Source organism: Mobula hypostoma, chromosome 4 (genome assembly GCF_963921235.1).
Source record: "Mobula hypostoma chromosome 4, sMobHyp1.1, whole genome shotgun sequence".
Lineage (NCBI taxonomy): Eukaryota > Metazoa > Chordata > Chondrichthyes > Myliobatiformes > Myliobatidae > Mobula > Mobula hypostoma.
The window spans coordinates 7,441,052-7,461,803 of NC_086100.1; the positions used below are offsets into that span (position 1 = coordinate 7,441,052).

The 20,752-nt window shown below is 54.9% G+C and overlaps 1 protein-coding gene across 1 annotated transcript in view; it reads left to right on the forward strand.

The window, feature by feature from the left end:
• The window catches only part of fndc3ba (fibronectin type III domain containing 3Ba), a 386,847-nt gene that overhangs the window by 211,775 nt on the left and 154,320 nt on the right, over positions 1-20,752 (forward strand). The window contains exons 4-5 of the mRNA XM_063045278.1: positions 10,361-10,437; positions 13,481-13,721. Of these exons, the coding sequence (XP_062901348.1) occupies positions 10,361-10,437; positions 13,481-13,721 (318 nt within the window). The remainder of the gene's footprint in view (positions 1-10,360; positions 10,438-13,480; positions 13,722-20,752) is intronic.

A 20,752-nucleotide genomic window follows, 5' to 3' on the forward strand; every position in this document is an offset into this window, starting at 1 on the left:
GGGAGCAGATCACGCTCACCTTTGCTACTCTGCATTGGCTTCCTGTATCTTTTAGAAGTGATTTTAAAGTTCTCTTCCTTGTTTTTAAAGCTCTGGGTGGGCTGGGACCAGAGTACATCACAGAATCGTTTCATTTTATAATCCTGTTCGAGCTCTCAGACCTTCTTCCGCCGGTCTCTTAATTTAAATATTCTCCCTCAAAAAATTATTGGGAGCTCAGCTTTTTGAACCATGCTCCTCAATACCTACAATTCGGATGCTAACTCGGTTCAATTTACTTATTCAACCTCACTTTTAATGAACATCTTTTATTTTTTTGTTTATTTGTATTTTTTTTATTTTATTTTCATGTTTGTACTTTATCCCATTGTAAAGCACTTTAAACTACATCTATATGAAAAATGCTTTATAAATAGAGTTTTTTAAATTAAAGTATTGCAGCTACAGACAAACTGCAGTGTGGGTAGACAATAAGGTGCAAGATCATAACCAGAGACTGTGAGGTCAAGAGTCAAGCTTGTCGTGAGAGGGACCCGTTACAACACTGGGGTAGAAACCATTCTTAAGCCTAGCAGTACATGCTTTCAGGTTTTTGCACCTTCTGCCTGATGGAAGAGGGGAGTAAAGAGAATGTTCGGGTGGGCAGGGTCGTAGATTATGTTGGCTTCAGCCTCTTTCAATCCTCTGCATTGGAGTCTCTGTGTTCACTTACTTATTTACTTGGCTGTGCAGTGTGAAGTCAGCTGTTCCCAGCAGCCTTATATTCTGTTTGGGTAGCCTGCAACCTGATGGCATGAACACCGATTTCTCAAACGTCCAGTAATGCCTCCACCCCCCCCCCCACCCTTCCCCTTCACCATTTCCTATCCCCTTGTCGCTCTCTCACCTTATCTCCCTGCCTGCCCATCGCCTCCCTCTGGAGCTCCTCCCCACTATTTCTGTGGTCCATGGCCTTCTGTCTCTTTCACCAATCAACTTCCCAGCTCTTTACTTCAACCCTCCCCCTGCAGGTTTCACCTCTCACCCTGTGTTTCTCCCTCGCCTCCCCCCATCTTTCAAATCTATTCAACCAACACACACAAAATGCTGGTGGAACACAGCAGGCCAGGCAGCAGTTTGTGTGTGTTGCTTGAACTTCCAGCATCTGCAGATTTCGTCATGTTTGCATTTTCAAATCTACTCCTCAGCTTTTTTTAAAAACACAAACACGAGGAATTCTGCAGATGCTGGAAATTCAAGCAACACACATCACTCAGCTTTTTTTCTCCAGTCCTGCCGAAGGGTCTCAGCCCAAAACATCGACTGTACTTTTTTCCATAGATGCTGCCTGGCCTGCTGAGTTCCTCCAGCATTTTGTGTGCGTTGCTCAGATTTCCTGCATCTGCAGATTTTCCCTTGTTTGTGACCAACCTCTCAAAGTACTTCATCGCTGTAGTTAGGAGGGCAACTGGCCGATAGTCATCGAGACAGCTCACCCTGCTCTTCTTGTGCACTGGACTGCATGTGGGGACTTGTGACTGCAGTACTGGGAGATTAAAGAAGTTAATGCTGGAGTGGTGTACGTGGACAGTTGGTGGTAAGAAGGATATAATGGGCCAAACATCCTGTTTCTTTGTTATATCTCTTCCTCCATGTCTCTAATCTTCTTCGCTGAGCTGCCAGCTTTGCATTTCTCTCAGGGATGTGTCAACAAATTTACATTGGATCACCTAACCAGGTGGTTAAATGGCAACGCAAGTGAGCCACAGATATGTACTTAGCCCCCTCATGCATGGTCTCAGATCCCTCCCCCCTCCTCGCTAACCAGCTCTAGCCTGTTTACAGTTCCAAAACTGAGATTGCCTCACCACTGAAAGTCGTGCCTTTACTCCCGAGGTCAGGAAACTTTGCTTCAACATTTGCCTGCACAGATCTTCTAAAAACAGAGGCTCCCACCAGCTCTCTTTCAATGTTCCTGCCAGATGGCTAGAACATTTCTCCTTCCTTAATTATTCTAACTACATCAGAAAATAGAAGAGGGAGCCAACTGTGGCTGATCTATAATTGGCTTACACCCCTCTTCGAACATAGAACATTCTAGCATATTACAGGCCCTTTGGCCCACTATGTTGTGCTGACCTTTTATCCTATTCTAAGATCAGCCACAGCCCTCCATTTTTCTATCACCCATGTGCCCGTCGAAGATTCTCTTAAATGTCCCTAATATATCTGCCTCTACCACCATCTCTGGCAGTGTGTTCCACACACTCACCACTCTCTGTGTAAAGAACTTACCTCTGACACTTTCCTCCAATCACCTTCAAATTATGCCCCTTCCTATCATTTCCGCCCTGGGAAAAAGTCTCTGGCTGTCCACATGATCTATGCCTCTTATCATCTTGTACCCATCTATCAAGTCAGCTCTCATCCTCCTTTGCTCCAAACAGAAAAACCTCAGCTTGCTGAACCTTTTCTCAAAAAATGTGCTCTCTAATCCAGGCAGCATCCTGGTAAAACTGCTCTGCACCCTCTCTAAAGCTTCCACATCCTCCCGATAATGAGGCAACCAGAGCTGTGTAGCCCACTCCAAACGTGGGCGGACCGGGGTTTCATAGAGCTGTAACATCATCTCATGGCTCTTGAACTCAGTATTCAGACCAATAAAGGCCAACACATCAAACACTTTCTTAAACTTCCGATCAATCTGTGTGGCAAATCTGAGGGATCGATCGACGTGGACCCCAAGATCGCTCTGTTCCTCCACACTGTTAATGATCCCTCTGATCCATCCAGCAATCTCTTTGACCCCCTACCGTCAGGCAGGTCGGACCGCAGCTCTATAAGAACCCGGTTCGCCCACATTCGGACCGTAGCATTAGGGCAAGAACTGTTAGGATGGGAAACAACTTCTTCCCCTGGCCATGAGACTACTGAATTCAGTCTCACCACATATGAAGTGCCAGTAGATTTGTGCAGTTCACTCTTTGACTTGTGTCGTAAATGCAGCTTCTTATTTGTTAATTGCTTTGTAGTTATGTTACCTTTGTGTAGTGTCTGAGTTATATGTACTGTCTTGTCTCATTTGGCCATATGGTTGAGTGACAATAAACCTGAAGATGAACTTCACTGATCGAGCTAAGAATCCCACCATTAACTCTGTACTGCACCTTCACGTTAGAACCTCTAAAATGAATCACTTTTCGGATTGAACTCAGCCACTTCTCAGCCCAGCTTTGCATCCTGTCAATGTCCTGTTGTTAACCTATGACAACCTTCCAGAGTATCCGTGACACCTCCAACCGTTTCCAGTTGTTTGTGGAGGGAGTGAGGGAGGAGGTGTCTCTCAGCTCCGACCGAGGCACTTGTTTGTAAGAGAGGGGCTTTAAAGGTCAGCACAGTAGCATAGTGGTTAGCATAACATTATTACAGAGCCAGGGGTTCGATTCCCATCGCGGACTGTGAGCAGTTCGTATGTTCTCCCTGTGACCGCATCAGTTTCCTTTGGTGCTCCTTTTTCCTTCAAAATTCCAAAAACGTACAGCTTAGGGGCACATAGGTTGTGGGCACGCTATGTTGGCGCCAAGAGGGCAAAAATTGCAGGCTGCCCCCAGCACAGTTCAGACTGTGTTGGTCACAGATACAAATGACGCTTTTCAGTATTTTTCAATGCTTCCTCCCACAGTGCAGAGATGTACGGTTAGGGTTTCAGGTTACTGAGTTATAGGCATGCTAAGTTAGTGCCAGAAGTGCAAACTGCTCAGCTCAATCCTCGTAAATTTGATCTGATGCAAACGACGCATTTCACTGTATGTTTCGATGTACAAATAAAGCTAATCGTTAGGGTAGGATTGCATATGTGGGATGTTTTGTGGACGTTGTCGAGGGAATGCTCGCCACCCGGAGGAAGAGCGGGTGAGGGGGTGTCTGGTTGCTGGGGGAGGCGTGTTCTGATCTGCACCGTTCCCACTGCAACGAGAGCAGCCGGGGAAGGGCAGGATACAGCGACTGAGCTGAGAATCCCTGTCACTGCTGTCAGCTCGTCCCGTGTAAAGGGGCGTGGAACTAAGACAGAAGAAAATGTTTGCCCTGGTGGAATGGTGGAACAGAGAGCAGAGAGCAGAAGAATGGGGCTGGGGTAGACCCTGGCCTGGAGTTACACGCAGGCCTCTGTTCTTTGCGGGAATGGGACCCGTTCTCGGGGTTCCACGACTGGCCGCTATTCGATATGCCAAGGGTTTGGCCCAAGAGATTCAATCGTGTTCAGAGGCTTAAGATCTCGGGGCTCTGGAGTGGGGCGGATGGAGGGTCGGTGTCATGGCCGGAGACTTGTGTGTCCTCTGGGAGGCCGGAAAATCTTTTGCTGTGGGCCCGAAGACCCGAGGTCTTTGTGATCTTTGGACACAGAGCTCGAAAAAAGTGACGAAACGGACTTTTAAGATCGTAAACCAGCGGGTTGTTGTTATGCCTCCCGCTCGCTGTGAAAATGGGGGACACCTCCCTCTCCCTTCCCAGAGAGAGAACCTGTGGGTTGTCGAATTCGGATGAAATGCGAAGCTTTTGGGGTAACTGCAAGGTACTGGGGTCAAAGCAACACACACAACACGCTGGAGGAACTCAGCGGGTCAGGCAGCATCTGTGGAAATGAACAGTCAACATTTCAGTCCTGACGAAGTGTCTCAGCCCGTAACGTTGACTGTTCATTTCCACAGATGCTGCCCGACCTGCTGAGTTCCTCCAGCGTGTTGTGCGTGTTGCTGTGTCTTTGCTATCGCTTAGCACAAGCTTGGGCTCGGTGATGGAACCAATGCGTGTTTATTTTTGTTGGGGGGGGGATCGTTGCTTGCTGCCGCTTACGCGCGGGAGGGGGGAGCTGGGGGGACTTTGGGGTTCTTACGTTTAACTGTCATTCATTCTTTGGGGCACTTCTCTTTTTTCGTGGATGTTTGTGAAGAAAAAGCATTTCAGGATGTATATTGTATACATTTCTCTGACATTAAACTTGATCCTTTGAACCTTTGAAAATAAAATTAGCCATGATTGAACAGTGGAACAGACTCAAAGTTCAAAAACTTCAAAGTTCAGGGTAAAATTTATTATCAGAGTATATACATGTCACTACATAGAACCTGAGAGTCATTTTCCTGTGGCATGCAAATCTGTAGAGCAGTAACAGTAAACAGGATTAATGAACAACAAATGGTGCAAATACAAATATAAGTAAATAGCAATAAATAACGAGAGCATGAAATAACAAGCTAAAGATTTCGTAACATGAAGCCATAGGTAATAGAATGAGTGTAGTTATCCCCTTTTGGTCAAGAGCCTGATGATTGAGGGGTAGTAACTGACCTTGAACCTGGTGATACGAGTCCTGTGGCTTTCGTACCGTCTACCTGATGGCAGCAGTGAGAAGAGAGCATGGCCTGGGTAGTGGGGATCTCTGATGATGGACGCTGCTTTTCTACAGCAATGTTTCATGTAGATGTCCTCAATGGGAGGGCTTTACCGTGACGTCCCGGGCTGAATCAACCAGCCTTTATGGAATTTTCCACTCGATGGGCAGCATGGCCTAATTCTGCAGATATATCTCATGGTTTTAGGGTGACCCCTCGCTGGTGAGTTGACCCAAAATGGCACATTTTACTGTATGTTTCAATGTATACGTGACAAATACAGCTAGTCTTCAATCTTTAACTCCTTGTGACTGGCTGGTGCTCCTGTTTCCTCCCATATTCCAAAGACATACAGGTGAGTCGCGGGCGTGCCATGTTAGTGAGTCGCGGGCGTGCCGTGTTGGGGAGTTGCGGGTGTGCCGTGTTAGCGAGTCACGGGCATGCCGTGTTAGTGAGTCGTGGGCGTGCCTGTTAGCGAGTCGCGGGCGTGCCTGTTAGCGAGTCGCGGGCATGCCGTGTTAGCGAGTCGCGGGCGTGCCGTGTTAGCGAGTCGCGGGCGTGCCTGTTAGCGAGTCGCGGGCATGCCTGTTAGTGAGTCGCGGGCGTGCCTGTTAGCGAGTCGCGGGCGTGCCATGTTAGCGAGTCGTGGGCGTGCCTGTTAGTGAATCCTGGGCGTGCCGTGTTAGTGAGTCGCGGGCGTGCCGTGTTAGCGAGTCGCGGGCGTGCCGTTAGCGAGTCGCGGGCGTGCCTGTTAGAGAGTCGCGGGCGTGCCTGTTAGTGAGTCGCGGGCGTGCCGTGTTAGCGAGTCGCGGGCGTGCCATGCTGGCGCCGGAAACATGGCGACACTTGCGGGTCATCCCCAGCACATCCTCAGACTGCGTTGGTTGTTGATGCAAATGATGCATCTTTCTGTGTTTCGATGTACGTGTGACCAGTCTTTAAATGTTTTAAATATTGCTTCTCTCCTGCCATTATCAGGCACTTCCTCAGACATCTCATATATAAAAGAACCCTTGATCACCCACTTCCCTCATCGTGTATCTGCTGATTACTTAACCCTATTTTAAAAAACATCTTTATTGGCTTATCATAATCACGTGTACTGAGAGACAGTGAAAAGCTGGTCTTGCACACTTGTTCATATAGACCTGATCAATACACAGATCACTGAGGTAGAGCAGGGGAAAGCAATAACAATGTAGAATGCAGTGTAAATGCTACTGAGAGATGCAGTACAGGTAAAGAGTAAAGTGCAAAATTCTGAGGACAAGAGTCTTATCTTTTTGTACAAGAGGTTCGTTCCCAAGTCTGATAACAGTGGGATGGAAGCTTTATTTGAGCCTGGTGATCTGTGCTTTCAGGCTTTTGTAATTTCTGCCAGTTGGGATTGGGTGATGGGTTTGAGATACGTTTTCATGAAAGATGTAAGGTGTTCCTTCCCTCCACAGACCTGCAGATCACCCTTGGGCAAGGTGTAGCACCTGCTTAGTCCCCCTAAGTGAAGCCATGGTAGCTGGTGCTTGATGGTCATATGTGAAGTTGGTGCATATCACAAGTCCAAGTAGACAATCTCTGAAGAGTATTGATAATGGCTGGAATCACCCATCTTGTAAAGACACTGGCCAGAAGAAGGCAAACAGCAAACCACTTCAGTAGAAAAATTTGTTGAGAACGATCATGGTCATGGGAAGACCATGATCATCCACATCATACGACACGGCACTTAATGAATGAACGAGTGAGCTGATGGGAGCGGGGAGAAGAGAGAATGTCCGGGGAGGGTGGGATATTTGATTCTGCTGGCTGCTGAGTGAGAACTGTAGACAGAGCCCAAGGTTTCTGTGATGCCCACAACTCTCTGCAGTTTCTTGCAGTCACGGGCAGAGCTGTTGCCAAGGCGTGCTGCATCCAGAGAGATTGCTTTCTATGATATTCCGATAAAAATCAGTAAGAATTGACAGGGACAAGCCAAATTTCTTTAGCCTCCTGAGGAAGAAGTGTTGGTGGGCTATCTTGGGCACGACATCAATGATTCTAGCGATTCACTCTGGAGAGAGGCACCATACTCCGGGTCAGACGAGAGATAACCCAGGTCAGGTTTCAGACCACAGTACCCAGGTAGATCCTTCACATGATGGCGGTGGTGAGGAGGTAGAGAAGAAGAGGAAGGTCAAGTGGCCCGCAATGGCAGATGAGAAGGCTTGGAGTGTGTTTGATGAGGATATCAGTATGATGTTGGAGAACACTCTCAGGGGAACATCAAAGAGGAAGTTGGAAGTGATGGGCGATATGATTTACGATGTTGGAAAGTACAGGTTTGGTTTGGTTGAGTTGAAGAAAGCAAAGCCTCTGCGTGACCTTGGCTTCACTAGAAGAGAGATCAAGTCAACCAGCAGGGCTGTAGCTGAGGCAGCAGAGAAAGGATCAGCATGGGTGTGGACCAAGTATGTCCAGAAGGGCAGATAGTCAGGCAGTGTATACATACCTTGCAAACCCTTCGGTAGTTGCATAGACACCTGAAGAGCAGACTATCTGTTAGATGGAAGTGACCAACAAATCTGATAGAGGCAGATGCCAAGCTTTTAAGCTCACCAGTGGGGGGTGGTGCTTTAGCACTGCTGGCCCACCACCTTGAGGGAGTTTTGATCATAAGCGGGCCGAAACTCCTGAAGACAGGTGGCAGATCAACTGATGATCCCACTGGTGATAGCACAGGACAGTTAACATCTTAGTCCAAGTGTATTTTTAACTATTTGACCCCAAGGGCCCGTTCTGTGCTGTACTGTTCTATGTTCTATGGGTGGTGGTGAGACTCCCCTGGAACATTGTATCCAGAACACTCTCTGGTCTCCCTACCTGAGGAAGGACACCCTCCCGAAAGAGGGAGTGCAGCAAGGATTCATTTTCTGGGATGCAGTAATGATTCAAGGACAGCTCCTTCCAGTCTGCCAAGATGGTTGAGAGGATTTTGTATATAGGTAAACAAAACTAAACGGTTTCTCTCCTTTTTCTACTGACGTTTGATGGGACTAAAACTAGAGGTCATGGGTAGGGGAAGAAAGGTGAAGTATTTACGGGGGGGGGTGCTATGGCAAGTGTCGCCACGACGTACTAATCCTAACCCAGACATCTTTGGACTGTGGACTGTGTGAGGAAACAGCCGCACCAGACAAAAGACAAAACCCAGGTGGTACACGGGGAGAACGTACATACTCCGTACAAACACCCAGGTGGTACACGGGGAGAACCCAGGTGGTACACGGGGAGAACGTGCAAACTCTGTACAGACTCCCAGGTGGTACACGGGGAGAACCCAGGTGGTAAACGGGGAGAAAGTACACACTCTGTACAGACACCCAGGTGGTACACGGGGAGAACCCAGGTGGTACACGAGAAGAACGTACACACACTCCATACAGACACCCAGGTGGTACACGGGGAGAACCCAGGTGGTAAACGGGGAGAACGTACACACTCCGTACAGACACCCAGGTGGTACACAGGGAGAACCCAGGTGGTACACGGGGAGAACGTGAAAACTCTGTACAGGCACCCAGGTGGTACACGGGGAGAACCCAGGTGATACACGGGGAGAACGTACACACTCCATACAGACACCCAGGTGGTATACGGGGAGAACGTGCAAACTCCGTACAGACAGTGGTGTGAATTGAACCCTGATTGCTGGTACCGCACAGCGTTGTGCTAACCGCTACGACACCGTGGCACCCATCAAGTTTCCGAATGGTCTGTGATAACTGGAACACTATTTTATTATTTTTTTGGACTACTGATTTATTTTATAATTTATGGTGATCTTTTGTCTGCACTGTGGTGGTGACTGTCCAATGTATATAACGTTGACAGCAAAACCGCACAGGAGAGTTCTTAATGTGGGAAAACCGTTACAATTTCATGTCATTAAAATCCGTGGGAATAAACCTGATTCAGATGCACCAGGAAGAGCATTCGAACTGGTTGCATCACCGTCTGGTATGGAGAGGCCACCCCACAGGATCAGAAAAAGCTGCAGGAAGTTGCAAACTCAGCTTCATCACGGACACTCGGCTCTCCAGCATCCCGGACACCTTCAGAAAGCGATGCCTCAGAAAGGTGGATCCATCATTCCGGACCCTCCCACCCAGGACCTGCCCTCTTCTCATTGCCGCCATCAGGGAGGAGGTACAGGAGCCTGAAGACACACATTCCTTGCTTCAGGAACAGCTTCTTCCCCTCTGTCATCAGATTCCTAAATAGGCAATGAACCCATGAACACTACCTCGCTACTTTCCCCTCTCCATTTGTACTACTTAATTATTATTTTTAATATTACGTACTTCTCATTGTAACTTACAGCTTAATTATTATATATTGCACTGTACTGCTGTAGCAAAACAACAGATTTCATGACATACAGAAATGTGCAGAAGTCTTACGCACATTTATAATCAGGGTGCCTAAGTCTTGCACAGTTCTGTAATAATTTTATGTATTGCACTTTTCTGCTGCAAAAAAGGCATTTCATCACGTACGTTCAGGGTTCAAGATTCCAGTACAGTTATCATCCACAAATGTATGAACTATACAGCTTGAGATCTGTCTGCTCACAAGCAGCCAGAAAGCAAGAAACCCTGAAGAACCCAATTAAAAAAGTAAAGACCACCACCCAATTTACTGAGAAAAAGAGAAAAAGTACAAATCATGTAACAATAGAAGTGATAGTCGAAGCATTCTGAACCAAATTGAGTCCTTAGGTGCATATCGCCTGACTAGGCCCAAAGCCTCAGTCTCAGTTCGTCGTACCAGTGGGGTGAATTTACACAAAGCTTGCAGACACACAGTGTGTAGCACCTGGGGCAGTCTCACAGCCTCAGCGTCATAGAGAGGAGTGAACGGTGTGGGGGAATGAGCAAAATCAGCCCGACTCGCACCCCCGGTCCCGACAGTCTGCCTTTCCAGTCACTCTCTCATGGTGTGTGTTCTTGCAGGTCCAGCTGAGGTGCCCATGATGTCCCCCAATGGATCCATTCCCCCCATTCACGTCCCGCCAGGTTACATCTCACAGGTGAGTGAAGAAGATGGAATCTGAGGGGAGAGGGCACTGGGCCATGAGAGAAAGGAAAGGAGATGGGGCTCCAATGGGAGGAGAGTGTGGGTGATGAGCTGGTCTTCAGGGCCACCTCACTGGTGAGTGATTAAGATGAGGAGGTTCAGATCTAATGGAAGAGGGACTGGCCAAGTTCGTCCCCCCATCGAATACAACCCAGGAGAGGAAGTGTCAACCTTCCAGCTTCAAGTAGCCAGTGGGTCCTTAGCGAGATGGTGTAACGCACCAGGAGTCTGAGGTCGTTAGGAGATCCAGTCTTGAGAGAAAGAAAAGACAAAGGACATTTCATGGCTTATTTTAGGTACAAATCTTCCTCAAAGTGGAGATTCAGCATGGCGAGTGTATGCGACATGGAGAGTCTCCATGGGCTGTGGGAAGGAACCATTGGGTGGGGAGAGTTGGTGATAGGGGACAGTCTCCATGGGCTGTGGGAAGGAACCAGTGGGTGGGGAGAGTTGGTTCAGGGAGAGTGTCCATGGGCTGTGGGAAGGAACCAGTGGGTGGGGAGAGTTGGTGATAGGGGACAGTCTCCATGGGCTGTGGGAAGGGAACCAGTGGGTGGGGAGAGTTGGTTCAGGGAGAGTGTCCATGGGCTGTGGGAAGGAACCAGTGGGTGGGGAGAGTTGGTGATAGGGGACAGTCTCCATGGGCTGTGGGAAGGGAACCAGTGGGTGGGGAGAGTTGGTTCAGGGAGAGTGCCCATGGGCTGTGGGAAGGAACCAGTGGGTGGGGAGAGTTGGTTCAGGGAGAGTGTCCATGGGCTGTGGGAAGGAACCAGTGGGTGGGGAGAGTTGGTGATAGGGGACAGTCTCCATGGGCTGTGGGAAGGAACCAGTGGGTGGGGAGAGTTGGTTCAGGGAGAGTGTCCATGGGCTGTGGGAAGGAACCAGTGGGTGGGGAGAGTTGGTGATAGGGGAGAGTCTCCATGGGCTGTGGGAAGGAACCAGTGGGTGGGGAGAGTTGGTTCAAGGAGAGTGTCCATGGGCTGTGGGAAGGGATTTAGTGGGTGGGGAGGGTTGGTGATAGGGGAGAGTCTCCATGGGCTGTGGGAAGGGAACCAGTGGGTGGGGAGAGTTGGTTCATGGAGAGTCTCCATGGGCTGTGGGAAGGGATTTAGTGGGGGGGGAGTGTTGGTGATAGGGGAGAGTCTCCATGGGCTGTGGGAAGGGATTTAGTGGGTGGGGAGGGTTGGTGATAGGGGAGAGTCTCCATGGGCTGTGGGAAGGAACCAGTGGGTGGGGAGAGTTGGTTCAGGGACAGAGTGTCCATGGGCTGTGGGGGGGCGGTTAGTGATGGGAGAATTTCCATGGGCTGTGGGAGGTTTTCAGTGGGTCGGGGAGAGTTGGTGATGGGTAAGAGAATCCATGAGCTTTGGGAGGGGATTTGGTGTGAGGGGGGAGAACCAGTGATGGAGGAGAGTGCCCGAGGCCTGAGCAAGAGGATTCAGTAGGTATGAGGAACTTTGGTAACTAGGGAGAGTGTCTGGGCTGTCAGAGGGGAATCAGTGGGTGTGGGGAGCATTGGTAACGAATCAAATATCAAATATCAGAATCAAATATCGCTGTGAAGATTGTACGTTCTAGTACCAATTGTTTGGCGACTATAAAGTAAAGTATAACGGGAATGCCTGTGGGCTGCGGGAAGGGATTCAATGGTTGGGGAGAGTCAGTGATGGTGGAGAGTGGCAGTGGGTTGTGGGAGGGGATTCAGTGGGTGGGGTAGAGGGTCCGTGGGCTGTCGGGGGGATTCAGTGGGTGGGGTCAGAGATGGGGTAGAGGGTCTGTGGGCTATGGGAGGGCATTCAGTGGGAGGGGAGAGTCGGTATTGGGGTAGAGGGTCTGTGGGCTGTCGGGGGGATTCAGTGGGTGCAGAGAGTTCAGGATAAGAGTAAGTATTAGACTGAATTGTTATTGTTCAGTTCTGTCAGTTGATTCCTTGGATCAGGATATAATTAGTGATTAGTTTAACTAAACAGTGGTGACCTCTTTTTGAACTCAGGAAGGGGAAATGTGCCTGTTGTCCAGTCCAATGGGATTTGCTTTGTGTGTGTGTGTGTGTGTGTGTGTGTGTGTGTGTGTGTGTGTGTGTGAGTGTATGAATGTCTGTGTGTGTGTGTGTGTGTGTGTGTGTGTATGTGAGTGTATGTCTGTGTATGTGAGTGTGGGTGTATGCGTGTGTGTGTGTGTGTGTGTGTGTGTATGTATGTCCATCAGTGTGTGTATGTCTGTGCGTGTGTGTGTGCTTGTGTGTCTCTGTGTGTGTGTGTATGTCTGTGAGTGTGAGTGGATGTACGTCTGTGTGTATGTCTGTGTGTCTGTGTGTGTGAGTGTATGTCTGTGAGTGTGTGTGGGTGTGTGTGCGCGCGCACGCATGTTCTTCTCTGTGCGCATATTCTTGCGTGCATGTTACTGTGGTGTCTTTTTCATCCCTTCCAGTCCTGATGAAGGGTCTTGGCTCGAAAAGTTGACTGTTTATTCATTTCCATGGATGCTGCCTGGCCTGCTGAGTTCCTCCAGCATTTTGTGTATGTTGCTCGGATTTCCAGCATCTGCAGAATCTCTTGTGCTGATGATTTGCCTCTGTTTGTGTGTGTGTATGCCTGTGAGCATGGGAGGAGGCATGAATCTGTCTGCTTCTACCAGATACACAGGGAGGGCGAAGGAGCCCGGGCCTCCTGTACGCAGGTGTGAACACGGGGAGGTGGGGAGTGGCAGGGGAAGCAGGTTCATTGGAGATTAGGGACTGTGTGTTGAGTCCTCTGGAATTGGATTCTGTAGAGCAACGGTGGCCTGTAGTTTCTTCCATGTAACTGGGACACAATGTAGGGAAAATATTCTGTAATACTGTCTCGGAATGTCTTGAGTACTAACTCTCACTTCCTCTCTCCCTCTCTCCTCTATCTCTCCCTCTCCCCCTTTCCCTTCTCCCCTGTCCGTCTCCCTTCTCCCCTGTCCGTCTCCCCTCTCCCTCTCCCCTCCCTCCCTCTCCCCTCCCTCTGCAGGTGATTGAAGACAGCACAGGCGTTCGCAGGGTGGTGGTGACTCCACAGTCCCCGGAGTGCTTCCCGCCCAGTTACCCCTCAGCGATGTCTCCGAGCCCCCACCTGCCCCCCTACATCACGCATCACCCTCAACTCATTCCTCACACTCACCCAGCGTACTACCCACCGGTCACCGGTCCGGGAGACATTCCCCCGCCATTCTACCAGCATCACCTGCCACCTACTATATATGGGGAGCAAGGTAAATATCAGTCCCAAAGTAGGCTTGACCCGGGGAGAGAGGGGGTGAGACTGACCGGGGGGGGGGGAGAGAGGGGGTGACACACTGACTGGGAGGGGAGAGAGGGGGAAAGACACTGACCAGGGGAGAGAGGGGGTGAGACACTGACCGGGGGTAGAGAGGGGGTGAGACACTGACCCGGGGGGAAAGAGGGGGTGAGACACTGACTGGGGGAGAGAGGGGGTGACACACTGACTGGGGGAGAGAGGGGGTGACACACTGACCGGGAGGGGAGAGAGGGGGAAAGACACTGACCGGGGGAGAGAGGGGGTGAGACACTGACCGGGGGGGGAGAGGGGGTGACACACTGACCGGGAGGGGAGAGAGGGGGAAAGACACTGACCGGGGGAGAGAGGGGGAAAGACACTGACCGGGGGAGAGAGGGGGTGAGACACACTGGCCGGGGGAAGAGAGGGGGTGAGACACTGACTGGGGGAGAGAGGGGGTGACACACTGACCGGGGGGGGGAGAGAGGGTGAGACACTGACCCGGGGGAAAGAGGGGGTAAGACACACTGACCGGGGGGAGAGAGGGGGTGAGACACACTGACCGGGGGAGAGAGGGGGTGAGACACTGACCGGGGGAGAGAGGGGGTGAGACACTGACCAGGGGAGAGAGGGGGTGAGACACTGACCGGGGGAGAGAGGGGGTGAGACACTGACCGGGGGGGGGGAGAGAGGGTGAGACACTGACCCGGGGGAAAGAGGGGGTGAGACACACTGACCGGGGGGAGAGAGGGGGTGAGACACACTGACCGGGGGGGGGGAGAGGGGGTGAGACACACTGACCGGGGGGGGGAGAGAGGGTGAGACACTGACCCGGGGGGAGAGAGGGAGTGAGAAACACAGACCGGGGAGAGAGGGGGTGACACACTGACCGAGGGAGAGAGGGGGTGAGACACACTGACCGGGGGGAGAGAGGGGGTGAGACACTGACCGGGGGGGAGAGGGGGTGACACACTGACCCGGGGGAAAGAGGGGGTGAGACACTGACCGAGGGGGGGAGAGGGGGTGACACACTGACCGAGGGAGAGAGGGGGTGAGACACTGACCGGGGGGGGGAGAGGGGGTGACACACTGACCGGGAGGGGAGAGAGGGGGTGAGACACTGACCGGGGGGGGGAGAGGGGTGAGACACTGACCGGGGGGAGAGAGGGGGTGAGACACTGACCGGGGGGGGGAGAGGGGGTGACACACTGACCGGGGGGGGAGAGGGGGTGAGACACACTGACCGGGGGAGAGAGGGAGTGAGACACACTGACCTGGGGGAGGGAGAGAGGGTGAGACACTGACCAGGGGGGGGGAGAGAGGGTGAGACACTGACCAGGGGAGAGAGGGGGTGAGACACTGACCGGGGGGGGGGAGAGAGGGTGAGACACTGACCGGGGGGGGAGAGAGGGTGAGACACTGACCCGGGGGAAAGAGGGGGTGAGACACACTGACCGGGGGAGAGAGGGGGTGACACACTGACCGGGGGAGAGAGGGGGTGAGACACTGACCGGGGGGAGAGAGGGGGTGAGACACTGACCCGGGGGAAAGAGGGGGTGAGACACACTGACCGGGGGAGAGAGGGGGTGACACACTGACCGGGGGGAGAGGGGGTGACACACTGACCGGGGGGGAGAGGGGGTGAGACACACTGACCGGGGGAGAGAGGGGGTGACACACTGACCGGGGGAGAGAGGGGGTGAGACACTGACCAGGGGAGAGAGGGGGTGAGACACTGACCGGGGGGGGGGGAGAGAGGGTGAGACACTGACCGGGAGGGGAGAGAGGGGGTGAGACACACTGACCGGGGGAGAGGGGGTGACACACTGACCGGGAGGGGAGAGAGGGGGTGAGACACTGACCGAGGGAGAGAGGGGGTGAGACACACTGGCCGGGGGAAGAGAGGGGGTGAGACACTGACTGGGGGAGAGAGGGGGTGACACACTGACCGGGGGGGGGAGAGAGGGTGAGACACTGACCAGGGGAGAGAGGGGGTGAGACACTGACCGGGGGAGAGAGGGGGTGAGACACTGACCGGGGGGGGGGGGGAGAGAGGGTGAGACACTGACCCGGCGGAAAGAGGGGGTGAGACACACTGACCGGGGGGAGAGAGGGGGTGAGACACACTGACCGGGGGAGAGAGGGGGTGAGACACTGACCAGGGGAGAGAGGGGGTGAGACACTGACCCGGGGAGAGAGGGGGTGAGACACTGACCGGGGGGGGGGAGAGAGGGTGAGACACTGACCCGGGGGAAATAGGGGGTGAGACACACTGACCGGGGGGAGAGAGGGGGTGAGACACACTGACCGGGGGGGGGAGAGGGGGTGAGACACACTGACCGGGGGGGGGGAGAGAGGGTGAGACACTGACCCGGGGGGAGAGAGGGAGTGAGATACACTGACCGGGGAGAGAGGGGGTGACACACTGACCGGGGAGAGAGGGGGTGACACACTGACCGAGGGAGAGAGGGGGTGAGACACACTGACCGGGGGGAGAGAGGGGGTGAGACACTGACCGGGGGGGAGAGGGGGTGACACACTGACCCGGGGGAAAGAGGGGGTGAGACACTGACCGAGGGGGGGGAGAGGGGGTGACACACTGACCGAGGGAGAGAGGGGGTGAGACACTGACCGGGGGGGGGAGAGGGGGTGACACACTGACCGGGAGGGGAGAGAGGGGGTGAGACACTGACCGGGGGGGGGAGAGGGGTGAGACACTGACCGGGGGGAGAGAGGGGGTGAGACACTGACCGGGGGGAGAGAGGGGGTGAGACACTGACCGGGGGGGGGGAGAGGGGGTGACACACTGACCGGGGGGGGAGAGGGGGTGAGACACACTGACCGGGGGAGAGAGGGAGTGAGACACACTGACCGGGGGGAGGGAGAGAGGGTGAGACACTGACCAGGGGGGGGGAGAGAGGGTGAGACACTGACCAGGGGAGAGAGGGGGTGAGACACTGACCGGGGGGGGGGGAGAGAGGGTGAGACACTGACCGGGGGGGGGAGAGAGGGTGAGACACTGACCCGGGGGAAAGAGGGGGTGAGACACACTGACCGGGGGAGAGAGGGGGTGACACACTGACCGGGGGAGAGAGGGGGTGAGACACTGACCGGGGGGAGAGAGGGGGTGAGACACTGACCCGGGGGAAAGAGGGGGTGAGACACACTGACCGGGGGAGAGAGGGGGTGACACACTGACCGGGGGGAGAGGGGGTGACACACTGACCGGGGGGAGAGGGGGTGAGACACACTGACCGGGGGAGAGAGGGGGTGACACACTGACCGGGGGAGAGAGGGGGTGAGACACTGACCAACACTGACCCGGGGGAGGGGAGAGAGGGGGTGACACACTGACCGGGGGAGAGAGGGGGTGAGACACTGACCGGGGGGAGAGAGGGGGTGAGACACTGACCCGGGGGAAAGAGGGGGTGAGACACACTGACCGGGGGAGAGAGGGGGTGACACACTGACCGGGGGGAGAGGGGGTGACACACTGACCGGGGGGGAGAGGGGGTGAGACACACTGACCGGGGGAGAGAGGGGGTGACACACTGACCGGGGGAGAGAGGGGGTGAGACACTGACCAGGGGAGAGAGGGGGTGAGACACTGACCGGGGGAGAGAGGGGGTGAGACACTGACCGGGGGGGGGAGAGAGGGTGAGACACTGACCCGGGGGAGAGAGGGGGTGAGACACACTGACCGGGGGGAGAGAGGGGGTGAGACACACTGACCGGGGGAGAGAGGGGGTGAGACACACTGACCGGGGGGAGAGAGGGAGTGAGACACACTGACCGGGGGGGGGGAGAGAGGGTGAGACACTGACCAGGGGAGAGAGGGGGTGAGACACTGACCGGGGGGGGGGGAGAGAGGGTGAGACACTGACCAGGAGGGGAGAGAGGGGGTGAGACACACTGACCGGGGGAGAGGGGGTGACACACTGACCGGGAGGGGAGAGAGGGGGTGAGACACTGACCGAGGGAGAGAGGGGGTGAGACACACTGACCGGGGGGAGAGAGGGGGTGAGACACTGACCGAGGGAGAGAGGGGGTGAGACACACTGACCGGGGGGAGAGAGGGGGTGAGACACTGACCGGGGAGAGAGGGGGTGAGACACTGACCGGGGGGAGAGAGGGAGTGAGACACACTGACCGGGGGGGGAGAGGGGGTGAGACACTGACCGGGGGGGGGGAGAGGGGGTAAGACACACTGACCGGGAGGGGGGAGAGAGGGGGTGAGACACTGACCGAGGGAGAGGGGGTGAGACACTGACCGGGGGGAGAGAGGGGGTGAGACACTGACCGGGGGGGGGGAGAGGGGTGAGACACTGACCGGGGGGAGAGAGGGGGTGAGACACTGACCGGGGGGAGAGAGGGGGTGAGACACTGACCGGGGGGGGGAGAGGGGGTGACACACTGACCGGGGGGGGAGAGGGGGTGAGACACACTGACCGGGGGAGAGAGGGAGTGAGACACACTGACCGGGGGGAGGGAGAGAGGGTGAGACACTGACCGGGGGGGGGAGAGAGGGTGAGACACTGACCGGGGGGGGGAGAGAGGGTGAGACACACTGACCGGGGGAGAGAGGGGGTGAGACACTGACCAGGGGAGAGAGGGGGTGAGACACTGACCGGGGGAGAGAGGGGGTGAGACACTGACCGGGGGGGGGGGAGAGAGGGTGAGACACTGACCCGGGGGAAAGAGGGGGTGAGACACACTGACCGGGGGAGAGAGGGGGTGACACACTGACCGGGGGAGAGAAGGGGTGAGACACTGACCGGGGGGAGAGAGGGGGTGAGACACTGACCCGGGGGAAAGAGGGGGTGAGACACACTGACCGGTGGAGAGAGGGGGTGACACACTGACCGGGGGGAGAGGGGGTGACACACTGACCGGGGGGGAGAGGGGGTGAGACACACTGACCGGGGGAGAGAGGGGGTGACACACTGACCGGGGGAGAGAGGGGGTGAGACACTGACCAGGGGAGAGAGGGGGTGAGACACACTGACCGGGGGGAGAGAGGGGGTGAGACACACTGACCGGGGGAGAGAGGGGGTGAGACACACTGACCGGGGGGAGAGAGGGAGTGAGACACACTGACCGGGGGGGGGGAGAGAGGGTGAGACACTGACCAGGGGAGAGAGGGGGTGAGACACTGACCGGGGGGGGGGAGAGAGGGTGAGACACTGACCGGGAGGGGAGAGAGGGGGTGAGACACACTGACCGGGGGAGAGGGGGTGACACACTGACCGGGAGGGGAGAGAGGGGGTGAGACACTGACCGAGGGAGAGAGGGGGTGAGACACACTGACCGGGGGGAGAGAGGGGGTGAGACACTGACCGGGGAGAGAGGGGGTGAGACACTGACCGGGGGGAGAGAGGGAGTGAGACACACTGACCGGGGGGGGAGAGGGGGTGAGACACTGACCGGGGGGGGGGGAGAGGGGGTGAGACACACTGACCGGGAGGGGGGAGAGAGGGGGTGAGACACTGACCGAGGGAGAGGGGGTGAGACACTGACCGGGGGGAGAGAGGGAGTGAGACACACTGACCGAGGGAGAGAGGGTGAGACACTGACCGAGGGAGAGAGGGGGTGACACACTGACCGAGGGAGAGAGGGGGTGAGACACTGACCGGGGGGGAGAGGGGGTGAGACACACTGACCCGGGGGGAGAGAGGGTGAGACACACTGACCCGGGGGGAGAGAGGGTGAGACACTGACCGAGGGAGAGAGGGGGTGAGACACTGACCGAGGGAGAGAGGGGGTGACACACTGACCGAGGGAGAGGGGGTGAGACACTGACCGGGGGGAGAGAGGGTTAGACACACTGACCGAGGGAGAGAGGGGGTGACACACTGACCGAGGGAGAGAGGGGGTGACACACTGACCGGGGGAGAGAGGGGGTGAGACACTGACCGGGGGGGAGAGGGGGTGAGACACACTGACCCGGGGGGAGAGAGGGTGAGACACTGACCGAGGGAGAGAGGGGGTGACACACTGACCGAGGGAGAGAGGGGGTGAGACACTGACCCGGGGGAAAGAGGGGGTGAGACACTGACCGGGGGGGAGAGAGGGAGTGAGATACACTGACCGAGGGAGAGAGGGGGTGACACACTGACCGAGGGAGAGAGGGGGTGAGACACTGACCGGGGGGAGAGGGGGTGAGACACTGACTGGGGGGAGAGAGGGGGTGAGACACACTGACCGGGGGGAGAGAGGGGGTGAGACACACTGACTGGGGGAGAGAGGGGGTGAGACACATGAACAAGGGTCTGACCTGGCTGACATGGGGGTGTGGGGGGAGATTACAGTTGCGGAGAGGGAGTACCGGTGAGAAAGGGGTAGTACACGTGAGAGGGTGTACAGGTCAGGGAGAGGGAGTACAGGTGAGAGAGGGACTGCAGGTGAGGAAGGGTGGTACAGGTGAGGGAGAGGGAGTACAGGTGAGGGAGGGGCAGTGCATGTGAGGTGGGGAGGACGTACAGGTGAGGGACGGAGTACAGGTGAGGGAAGGAGGGAGTACAGGTGAGAGAGGTAAGGAGTACAGGTGAGGGAGAGAGGGAGGGAGTACAGGTGAGGGAGGGGCAGTGCAGGTGAGAGAGGTAAGGAGTACAGGTGAGGGAGAGAGGGAGTACAGGTGAGGGAGAGGGAGTACAGGTGAGGGAGGAGGAGTACAGGTGAGGGAGAGGGAGTACAGGTGAGGGGGAGAGGGAGTGCAGTTGAGGGAGGGAGGGAGTACAGGTGAGGGGGAGAGGGAGTACAGGTGAGGGAGGGGGAGTAAAGGTGAGGGAGAGAGGGAGTATAGGTGAGAAAGAGTGAGTACAGGTGAGAAGGAGATATTTATTTGTGAGGGAGAGGGAGTACAAGTGGGGATGGAAGTACAGCTGAGAGAGAAGGAGTAAGGTGAAGTTCACCCTGTCACTGGTGGATTTGCAGGCTTGCTTATTTGACTAAGACGAGAGTTTCCGATGCTGTTTAGAGAGACGGTGTCATTTCCTGTCAGGATAC